Source organism: Triplophysa rosa, linkage group LG18, assembly GCF_024868665.1.
Source record: "Triplophysa rosa linkage group LG18, Trosa_1v2, whole genome shotgun sequence".
NCBI classification, from domain to species: Eukaryota; Metazoa; Chordata; class Actinopteri; order Cypriniformes; family Nemacheilidae; genus Triplophysa; species Triplophysa rosa.
Genome location: NC_079907.1, coordinates 7479430 through 7491582, shown reverse-complemented (window position 1 = coordinate 7491582; position 12153 = coordinate 7479430). Strand labels below are relative to the sequence as shown.

At 40.7% G+C, this 12153-nt stretch overlaps 1 protein-coding gene across 21 annotated transcripts in view; it reads right to left on the bottom strand.

The window, feature by feature from the left end:
• Nucleotides 1–12153, bottom strand: part of tcf7l2 (transcription factor 7 like 2) — an 83349-nt gene that overhangs the window by 16461 nt on the left and 54735 nt on the right. For all 21 annotated transcript variants that reach the window (XM_057358115.1, XM_057358117.1, XM_057358118.1 and 18 more), the window contains 2 exons: nt 3466–3598; nt 399–501 (listed from right to left, as the gene is read on the bottom strand). In XM_057358115.1, coding sequence (XP_057214098.1) covers nt 399–501; nt 3466–3598 — 236 coding nt within the window. The remainder of the gene's footprint in view (nt 1–398; nt 502–3465; nt 3599–12153) is intronic.

Here is a 12153-nt window from a genome sequence, read left to right as displayed (position 1 = left end):
CTTACTTGCGTATACATTTGGGCGGTCTTAGTCAAATCATACCACGAACTGACGTAGATTTGTGGGGGTGTGGTTACACGAGGCGTTTCAGACAGGTTTGGGTGTGCATTCGCTTTTAGATAGAATTCATCTTTTGTTCCGACACTTTAATTTTTGCAATTTTACGTGTCTAATACATGCATGGGCAACTTATAACACACCAAAGACACAGAAAAACATGTATTCGCGCCATATGACCCCTTTAAACTAAAAATACTAAAACAATTGCATTACATCAGAATTCTCATAGTCTCAGACTACCAGACCCTACTGTATATCAAAAAGTGTATATCAAACTGTAAAATCACAACAATCCAAGTCACAAAGACAACGGAGAAGGAAAAAAAGGGTCTGCTTACTGTGGTACTAACCATCCTAGTGGTTGGGGTATCTGGCCTACAGTGCCAGGAGATAGGGGGTAATAAGGAGATATTTCTGAAGGATGTGGGGCCCTTGGAATTCCTGCAAGAAAAAAAGAGATAACGGTGAGAAAATGTTTCTGCTGTTGTCCTAACACAGAAATTCCCTGATGAAGTTTAAGTGTTAAATTTATCCTTTGGGAGATACACAATTGAACAAAGTCAACATCAGAGGGAGAGGGAGGATGTTGAGCTCACATGCGCATCCCTAAATCACACGTTCTGATCAAAGCTTGTGGAGGCAGCCGCGATGTTGTATGGCACACGGGGGATATACAGAGCCCTGTCACATTTGTCTATCGAATCACAGGATTAACAATGGGCGATAATTGAGGTTCAACGCGTCAACAACGCGAACGCCACGGCACGTGTTAAAAGAGACTGACATATTAATGGAAGGTTTCTGTTTGGAAGTGCAGAACATTCACAACATTGACTTTAGGGTGCAACAGCCAATTATCTTTGTTATCAACATTACACATGACGGGGTCAAAGGTCTACAAGAAAAAATAAAGACTGCTTTTTGTGTCCTAATGAGCCATGACAAGTGACAGGATATTTGTGTCCAGTGTGGTGCTGTGCTGTGTAGCTCCACCCACCGTGAAATCTCATTGGTCGAAACATTCAGCAACACATAACTGTACATTTGACAGTAATTATGTTTAGACTGCCAATCATTGTACTGTATATTTATTCTTATCCAGTTGCATTTACAAATACATTTTTAAATCAAAATGTATTAAAAAAAAATTGTTAACATTTGTTAATGCACCATGAACTAACATAATAATAATAATTGTATTGATATTAACTAACATTAAGGATTAATACATGCTGGAAAAACCATATTACTGATTGCTAGTTTACATAAGTTAATGCATTTACTAGAGGTGCACCGATTGACCGGCAAGAGACCGGAATCGGATGGTTTTTCGTATGATCGGCCCGAGCGGTGACCGGCCGGTCAGTCTCACGTCTCGCTGATTCCAAGCCGATCTTCTGTTTCCCGTGATGCGGGCAAGAACGTCACAGCCGTCAGTACACTCAAAGCCGCAAGTAAACATGTTAACGTGCGCGCGCACAGCCTGTCTTTCACGGCTCGTTTATACTCGCATGTGGGTCCACCGGACCGCGAGTCTCTGCTGACTGACGCGCATCTCTCATATCCGCTGACTGCACGCGCGTGCACACGCATCATGTACTGTACACACTGTAGTTCATCTCTCGCTGCTCCGTCTACATGGGGTATGTATGCTAACAGTGATGCTATTAGCATCATGCTAAACTCTGACACATGCTAAACTCATGTTGAAGTCGTTCACTCGGTGTAAAACTGATTGAGTTCTTTACTTACACAAAAAACTGCAAATACATATACATCTTTAGAGTAGAATTCACTCATAAGATTTTTTAACTTTTTTATTGAAGTTGCAGCAAAAATCAACCCACTTCTTTTAATCCTACAGACTCAAGATAAAGACAATTTATTTTACATTTCAGAAAAAGTGAAATAAAGCAATGTTAGTTTCATAAACGGAAACAGACGAGAATAAAGTTGAAGTATTGTATTGTTATCTTAGACTTTTGTGAGATGAGTACAAAAATGAAAAAGGTAAATTAAGTGACATGTTTAGTTATATTTTATTATTTGTACTTCTTTTCAGTCACAGAGTTATTCAATTTAAGAGTTGTTTGGGAAAGAGAAGATTCTGTAATTTAATGCAGCTTGGAGAACTGCATTTAGGGAAATTTGGGGAAATTGTAATGTTCAATCATTTATTCAATGAAAATAAAAAAAAATGTGTATTGAAGAAAAGTTAATACGGAATCGGCAGGTTTCACTTGTAATAAAATCGGAAATTGGAATCGGCAAAGAAAATTGCAATCGGTGCATCTCTAGCATTTACTAATGTTAACAAATACAACCTCATTGTAAAGTGAGGAAAGCGAGTGCAAATATTCCGCTCAATACTGCTGGCAGAATGAAGAACGCTTCGCTGCCACAGCGCATTGGCACCACACACGGTGATCTTAATACGATTTAATTAATTAAACTCTAAACTCAATTAAGCGACCCCATTAAGCAGCACATTAACCAGCCTCTGAGTCCTTAAATAGGCCCTTAGTGCTAAAGTTTGTTATGAGAGTCAAAATTCAACATTCGATTTGTCAACGGCTTTGAAGAGCAGCTGTGTGGCTGTGTAGCGCTGCTGAGGAGAAAAACGCTGATTCAAAACATAAAGCAAAATGAAATCAAACCAGACGGTAATTGCTTTTGGATCTCACAGTTAAAGCTGCAATACGTAACTTTTTTGGTTAAAAATAAAAAATCTGTGGTTGAGCTGTCAAGGTATGATTTTGCTAGAAATGTCAGCTTGATGTCGCTTGATTTTGACCTGAATAAAAAAAGCATGTGAAGTAACCTGTAAAAGTTACATTTTTGCAGCTTTAAATTGATGAAAATTCTGTCATCATTCACTCACCCTCTTGTCATTTCCAACCTGTATGACTTTCCGCAGAACACAAAAAAAGATATTTTGAAGAATATTGGTAACAAAACAGCACCGGCACCCATTCACTTCTATTGTATGGACACAAAACCAATGCAAGTCAATGGGTGCCAGTTAACACCATTCTTCAAAATATCTTCTTTTGTGTTCTGTGGAAGAAAGTCAAAAAGGTTTAAAATGACATGAGGGTGATTAAATGATAAAAGTTTCTCCCCCAGGAATCTCTACCAGAAGTCGAGTGTCTCAAGCTTAACCGACCCAGGCCAACAACAGACAAAAACGGGAGAACCTCAACCTTGGTCAAGTGGCGAGTTACAGTAAGTGTGATACAAAGATGCATCCCGCAAGGTAGCTTTGATGCAGCAGTAGCTTTTTCTTTTCGATGACTGAGGAATGGTGAGCTGCTTGTTAACCAGGCCTGATGTTTATTTAGCATTGGATTTCAATCTGCCTGTTTTGAAATTCATGAATGCAAAAGACGGCGTGCATGCATGTACCTGTTTTGGGGTCCACGTCTCCTTGTAGATGTGGAGGGGGGTTCCCGGGTGTGAAGTGCTCATTGCTGTATGTAATCAGAGGTGTGAGAGGGTGCACATGGTGAGGGTGCTGTACCACGGGGACCTTATTAGACTGAAAGAGAGAGAGAGAGAGAGAGAGAGAGAGAGAGAGAGCGAGAGGGGGAAAGGGATGGAGAGAGAGAAAAAACAAGGTGTTAATATAGGGTTGGGTTAAGGCGACTTAACGGCGCCTTAATTTCAACTACCCATCCATCACAATTGTACAAAATATCCCAATACAATATCATCAAGACCATCAGAAACCACAAGGCCATTTTTGAATATTGTGGTTTGTAATTAAAAACAACTCTAGAGAGGTGCAATGCCACAGGATATTGATTAAAACCGTCACAAGATACACATAAGGATGCAGTGTAGGGGGAAATTATGGTTCCTCAACCCGAAGCTCTGCCCGAAGCATTGCTTTCTCAATTAAGAGGAACCACAAATTAAACAAAATGACAGGCAATCCAAACACACAGCCAATGCCCACAATGCTTTGCTTCTTCAAGTCCTCACCCTCCTCTTTCACCCACACCTCACGCTCCCAACCCTTCCTCCCTCGGCTCTTCCTTCGGGGTCTGGTTTTGGAAAAGGGTTTGCATTATAAAAGATAGCAGAGGAGGGGGGAAGAAAATCCATTTCTGCATTTTGGTCAAATTGGTTTTAGCTATGTAATCTGCTCTTTGTGCTCTAAAGTGGCACAGGCCTTATTTTCAATTACCCAAGATTACAGCTGAGCAGAGGGGTGCTGATGCATAGCCTGGCATTTAGTGTATTCCCAGTACACGCGACCTAACCAGATTACTGCCGTGCTGTAGATTTGACATGGCTTGCCACGCATGGAATAGGATTTGCTTCTATTTTTTTTAATCCACAGGATTCCCGAGCCCGGAGACGCCGCGTAAATCGTGAGCGAGCTGACTGGACTGACAGGACGACAGTCGTAAATGACACCCTGAGTTCTTTGGATGCATGTGGGTTGACCCTGCTCTGAGGAAAGCATGGCGTCCGCATGTCTGATTGACAGCTGTTCATCTCCTGCACAGAGTTAGAGGGGTATACAGGGGCCACTGCCTTGATTTAGAACATCCCAGCTCAAATCCAGCCTTCAACTCTGGGTGTTGTGAAAAACAATGGTGAGCGTCACTACAGGCTTTATAAAAGCATCAGCGAGCCAAACTATCTGAGCTTTTAGTTACACTAAGGTTGACTAAGAGGTCTCGGTATATGAGGTTGGAGTGTCCACCCTAGGAGGGTGAGAGCGAGACCACATTCAGTACTAGGGGCGTTCTATCTGCCGTATTCCCAATGAATGATTAATGAACTGAACAGAGCTGCTTGGGGAAAGAAAGGGGCTCTGGGGATTTTTCGGGGCCCCTGAGAGCAGAACACACTGCAGAGAAAGAAAAATAGACGTGTGAGGCCACAGAGGAAAAAAAACAAAAGAGAAGAGAGAAAACTTATAAAAATGCATTTAGAAAAAAAAACTTTGCCATCAACAGAGGGCAACGATGACAGCTGCCAAACACAGCTGACGAGTTGTTGCTATTACCGGAACGGCGTGCCCCCCCCAAAACAACCCCCCGCACCGCAAGCTACCCCCATAACCTCGCTCTCAGTAATGATGTGAAAGAATGTTGTCAATTCTCTCTGTGCTGAAAGGCTTTAGTAGCCATTTAAATGAGTTCTTTTGTCCAGGGCCCCTCCATTGAGAGACAGCTCCAAATGGCTGTCCGCTGTGGCCACATGCACCCAGAGACAAGCCAAGTGATTTACATCACACCAACAGACCTCCATTCACAGCACTGCAAATAATAGGCAGTCATCACGTTTATCTGGACTTCAGGAAGCCCAGGACGGTCCCGCAGTACAGATTTTACAGTTTTGCCCACATGGTACCTGAATGCATCAATAAGGAACCAAAGTAGATTTATAAATGCAAGTTGACTTTTAGGCCCAATCTACTCTTACTGGAAATCTGCAAGCTCTTGTGTATGAGATGCCTTGTGTATAAGACCCCTGCCTTTTTTTGGAGTGTATGCACACATGCACGCAGTAGGACAAAAATAACATGATACAATGGTTAATCACCTATATCACCATACAAAAACACATTCTTTAAACCATTTCCCTTCTAAGTGCCATTCAAGTCCATTAAGTCTCCAATCTATGAAAAGCTTCACAATGCGCCATTGGCGCCATTGACCTCGCTGCTATTGTACGATGGCTTTAGCCTCTTCCTCCAGACAGTGCTAATTGTCTTCAGCAACCCAGAGGAGTGAGGAGGACCACCTACATGCACCCGCCCAGCCACGGATAACCGCATACTGCCGGACGTTAACAATCGCAGAATAAACGTTCTTTAAAAAAGTACTTCTAAACAATTCGTTGAGACTGGAGACGGACACACGGAGGTCCAGCTGGATGCACAATAAACGACACAAGGAACATAAAGGAAATATGTGGGCGTCCTTTTTTCTTATTATCCGCAAAGAAAGTGGGCCACTTCCTGTTCAGACCTTCAGCAATGCCTTCCACCGCAACAACCACCTTCACTGGATAAAGAAGACGACTAAAGAACTAATCCACAAATCTGGGAGGAAATTGTCATCAGATGATCAGATGAAGATTTGCAAACTTGGAAAGTTTACAAGTAGGCCTATATGGTAAAGTACATCAATTTAAAATACTTTTAATACAATTCTGTCAATTTGTCCACTGAGTAAGTCTTTGGTCATGCAACTCCATTCTGTCGCCTGTCTAACCAATGAGATTGACAGTTTGTGCTTGAGGTCATGACCCCTAGTGGTGGTCTTACAAAAGCTTGGACTGTTTTAATGGAGAGACCCTGCAGAGGTCTGTTTGTCTTAGGAGAGTGTGTCACAATTGCTTGGATGCAGCGTCTATCAAATCCTGTCCATCATTCTCCCTCTCTCTCTTACACACACCTGCACACACACGCAGGCGCGCGCGCACACACATACACACACACACATTTATATGTATATACCATCTGCATAGGGACACACCATAGACTTAATAGTTTTTATACAAAGATTGGCTGTTTAAGGACAATTTTGTCATGAATTATGATTGTAATCCCACAGATAACTAAAAGCAAAACAAAATAAACACTATTGCTTATGTAAAAGAGTGATAATTATTTTTATTTTGACCAATTCCATGATTTCTCTATTTGTTCATTACATATATTTTTTACTTAAATTTTCCTAAGCACAGCATAACAAGAAAAAACCTTATATATATATATTTAAACAATAACTTTTCACGGCTTTTAACACATAAAATGCATTTTATGTCTTTTCTAGTGCTGGAAGTCATAATATACTCCCTGAAAGATTTTATATCTCAATAGGACTTTCATGGTAAAATAAAGGATAAATGAAAAAGTAAATCTTACAACTTAATAGCAAATAGCTATATATGGTTATTCAGTGAAAAGGAGGAAGAGAGAGGGAGAGTAATACACAAGGCTGGACGAGGCCCCACAGCAGCAGGAAAAAGCTGTTGGTGCTGCACTTCCGCTTGGTGGCACCTTGCAGAGCAATTTAAAGACAAAATGTGAAGGTGGCGACCTTGTGGCCCCCCCGAGTGCCCGAACGCTTCTCTCTGCTTTACGAGATGATATGATGAGTTGTCACTGGAGCTTGTGGGCTCTAATGAGCTGGAGTGGGGCTGGAGTGGGGGGGTGACATCCCCGTGATGGATGGAGGGGCTCTCAGGCCTGCGAAATACCAGAGCAAGCAAAAAAAGCTGCCAGGGACTTGAACTCCAAAAGTGTATGTGCCAATGGCTTGCATCCAAGCGCTGTGGACACAATGCAGAAAACATCCACACGCTTGTGTCTACATGTTTATGCGTCGGAATGTTCAAATGAGCAAGAAAGACATGAAGCCAAAGACACGCAGCCGACTCGCTCGGTGTGTGCCGATTGTAAACGAAAGCTTGAAACGAGCCGGAGAAACTTCAAAGAAAGTGAAACTATAATGATGTCACCATCTCAATAACAACCCTCACACACACAAAATAGACGCATAACTATGATTCTACACAAATTATCTGTTCTTAAATCAGAAGAAAACAAAGTCAATATCATATAAAAAGAAATATGTTGAATTCTGTAATATAGGAAAATATAAAAAGTCAATTCAAAAGATTATGCATATTTGAGTTAGTATTTATCGTTTCATAAATGCAAGTATCTTAAATCTGACCCCTAAATTTTCATGACTTCAAATTTTGTATGGTCATTTTAAGTGCAATTTCAAGCAAAATTCATAAAGATTACATATTTTAGACCTGAGCATAACTCCACAAAAGTAAACCGACTATAGAATTTTCCGGACGTTTTACGGGTTTTAATTATTGGTTTAGGCCTGTAAATATCAATGGTAAAACTTTTTGATATTTTTAGGTTTAGGAAACTTTTTTGCAAATTATTGCATTAATAAAATATTACAATTTTATCATTGAAGTCACAGGCTGGAATTTACCACTAACACCTCTTATGGTAAATTCATGTAGCACATATATTATGACTTCCCTTTCAAACCCTCATCAAAGAGTCATCAGACACTCACTGCTTTGAAACATCAAACTCTTCTACAAACCTTCACATGGTACGTCCATAACTGTACCTCTTATGAGACACGCACGCAACAATACACTCGAGTCACTTTGAGACGGATAAAATAACTGCACGCCTTTGCCATTTATCAATCCACACAACAATACGACACGAATAAAAAAATGGCATTGAAAAGGAAATAAAGACGCAGAAGTGTGTATCTGCGCTATGAGCACTTACCCAGGCATTAAGACTGAATTGCCAAGCGCCAACCTGCTGTAAGAAAGACAGCCCAGAGGCCAGAGAGCCAGCCTTCCCTCCACCTTCCTCCAGCCCCATTGACAGGCCTTCTCTCGGGTACATGAGCACCGTCGCGGCCCTCCCGTGATCTGCCTCCACCTCTCACTCCAGCCAATGGATAAGAGTTTTTTTTCCTTTCTTCCCTCTCTCCTGGTTCTTTTTCAATCTTCGCTTCTTTCCCAAAACTGCTATTGTGTTTGAGCGAGTGCATGTGTGTGTCCCACCAGAAGTTCACGCGCTGGCCATTGTTCCCGAGCTGTTTTTTTTAAAGAAGCAAGTCTCAGGACGTCCGGATAGGCCTGTCCTCCACGGATGGATAATCGCGCATTTCTACGAATCGGTCAGGTTTTCCGGCTTACTCCTCCATGGCTAGCCGACTAAAAGGGTTGCGGTTCAAAAAAAGATGAAGAGAAATCTTGGTAGTTATCAGAGCTGCGAAGACATCTACCCACAAGCAAAAAAAACTAGGAAAAAAGCCTTATTACCAAGTTCTCATTGCATGTGAGTGTGTCTGTCCATGTTTGTGTGTGTATGTGTGTGTGTGTGTGTGGGGGTTCTGCAGTGCCTGCAGGATGCCCAAAGACGAACTAGCAGCTTGAAAAGCTTTGGCTACAACAAGGTAAAGCGAGAAATGCAAGTGAAGGAGACAGAGAGAGAGAGAGATCGAGAGAGACAAAAAAGAACAAGAGACAACAACATCCACAATGGGAGGGCAAGATCTGCAATGTGGCAAGCAGTCACTTAACTGTGTGATTCTGACAGTCCCCTCACTAAGCGCACCGTCCGGGGGAGAGAGGTGTTTGTTTGACACGGGCGTGACATCAATGCGGGGTCTTTGTTTCTATTGTTTTATTCTGTTCTTTTTTTATTTATTTAAAATAAAGAACATCCTTAACACAACTCTTCTGGACTCGACCAGACAAAAGCACAGTTACACAGGCCCCTGGTGCTTGTACCTCAACATTTGTTGATCTTATTTTTCTCTGTAATTTCTCTTTGAATTTAATATTGTCTTGAAATCATTGCTCTGAATAAGCACTGATGGTCTTCTACTTACGAGGAAGCGAGAAAATGAAAGGAGGAAATGGAGGAATTCAACTTCCTAACTTGGAGAACTACACGCATAATTCTGCAAAAATTTGGGGAGTTTTAAAATGTAGTTTTTAAATTAACACAAATATTACAAATTGTATTATTTTTAAATGCACTGTAAATGATCAAAAAGTAACTATATGTATATTATTTAAAATTGATTTCTTTGCAGCTTTTTACTACATATATAGCACATTTTTAATCATAATTCAAAAGCTGTTATTTTTGTATTCATTATGTTCATTTTACATTTGAACAAACATTTCTCACAAAACATAATTTTATGAAACTGACAAACTGGAAATCACACATTCCCCTCCCTCTTTCCTCGCCGTGTTTCGCCTGCCGTCCTTCGGCCCCAAATGCCAAAACAAACCTTGGGAATTTTCTGTACAAGACTCGCACAAAAGCCAGCCTGACAAGTAAAAGAGCCCCAGCAACGTGGCAGCTAATTGCCTTCCCTCCCTCTATTCAGCCGGGCCGCCACACTCCCACGACCCCCCTCTCACACACGTGCAATTTCTTAAGTAAACCGGCAGTTCAGCCGCTGCTGACCGACAGCCCGCAATCACCCGCTACAATGACTCAGACACAAGAGATCAACAACCATATTGTTGAACTAAAATTTACAGTCTTTCTTACAGCCTTTAAATAAGAGGAAAAACAAGAATGAAAAATAATGAGGGAGAAAAATCCTGTACAAGAGGTCAATGCAGGGAAATTGAAACCTATTACATTTGTGTTTGAATAAAAGGGATGCTATTAAGAGCATAAAAAATATTTTTACTGATTCAACAGAACAAACTATTATTATTAAAAAACGGCTGCAAATTTTTCAATTAAATTTAATGCCACCACAGAATTGAAAAATATATAATGAATTATAATAATGGAAAGTTTTGTAATACTGTATTTATAATGTAATTTAAAATATATATATATTTGACGTATAATTCATATTTCATATAATAAAAAAGAAATGAGGCAGGATGAGATATTAATTTTGAATAATATGTGTCTATTTACGATACATTCATTATAGACATAATGCTTCTTAAAAATGTTGAGATATAATTATATAAATTTAAAAGAAAATCAATATATTTAATATTTTGTTCTTGTTTTATCTTATCATTTATTTATTGTCAATGTCTTAAAATATTATCATCATCCGATCACTGTTAAATCATTATTTAAATGCTCTAAAATATTCAAGTTTCTTCAAATATTTCAATATAATCGAAATATCATTTTAAAATTGTAAAACCATACAGAATTCTTTGCTTTACAAAACCTTAAAAAAGACTGTCAGGCAAAACAATCAAACTCAGTACCCTTTCATTATCAAATCTTGTCAACCTGTCAGTTAACAACTTAAGTGATATAAATTGCAAAATGTCAGGCACATACACACAAAAAAAATCCTAAGTAGCTGCCAAAAAAACAATAAACAAGCCTCAACAGATACAAATCAAAATAAGTAGAATAATACAACATGAAGTGTGAAATCTTACCATTTAAATAGGCTCTATATGGAAAAAGGTCCTGATGCTGCTCTGTTCCTGGTTAAAACAAGCATGCTGGCACTCGCCGTAGTGCTTTGACTACAAGAAGATGCACATCACTGTGTCGTCCACTAATCCACTGGAGGGCAGCACCACATCTGCTGCAGCCCTCCAGCCCCGATTGCCTGAGCCGATAACACGAAATACCCAAAGACTCCGGGCGCGCTCTCTTTCCCCAACCCACGGATGTTGGGAGCCGAAGCTGGCCACCCTCAGCAAGGTCCTAGGAGTCTCCCCGCCGCTCGAACCCGCACTGGCTGCTCTCCTTTAGCCATTCACCAAATTACACCCGATTAGTTATTTTCACACTCTGCAGGAAAGAAAAAGAGTCCCTCTCTCTCTCTCTGTCTCTCTCTCTCTCCTTTTCTGCTCATCTTCATATCCTCTTTATTAAGCTCTTTTGAGTGCATCTCTTTCTTTGATAAGTTGAAGGAACAACAAAAAGAGAGGGAGAAAAGAGCGAGAGGCATTTCGGTCCCTTCTCCGCTTTCCGCGGCTTGGCAAACATAAAGGTACTCGAGGGTCTGTAAGAGTTGCCCTAACTTGGCTAAACTCAAGCAGCAGGGTGTCTCTCATCGTGTCAGTAATCCCCATTGCCACGCTCCATTCACAGCGTCGGCGAAAATAAAACTAAAATAAAAAAAGTGCAAGAGGAGGCAAAGAGCGAGTAATCCGATCCGAACGGGGAGAGCCGCGGTTAGCTGCGGCCACCACTCCACCCAACCCCGCGCTCCTAACCGTAGAGCCCCGCGAAAAATTTTGGTGCAGAGAAACAAGCGACGACAGACGGATAAAAGCGGAAGAAAAATTTAAAGGACAGCTCTGACATTTATAAATTAAAGAGGTGCCTGGCAGGACACCGAGCTTTGCAAGAGATTTCAATTATCTTCAAGTCACTAAAAAAGTGCCAAAATTCAAAAAGCAAATGCTAAAAATTCCAAATTAATGCCAATGACTGCTTAACAAAAGCACATAAAACAAGCCAAGAAGATTTCCTGGAAGTCAAGCAATAGCAAAAATTAAGCACGGCCAACTGATGGCTTGAAGTGAGGAAGCTCACTCTTAAAGCCATGATCCGAC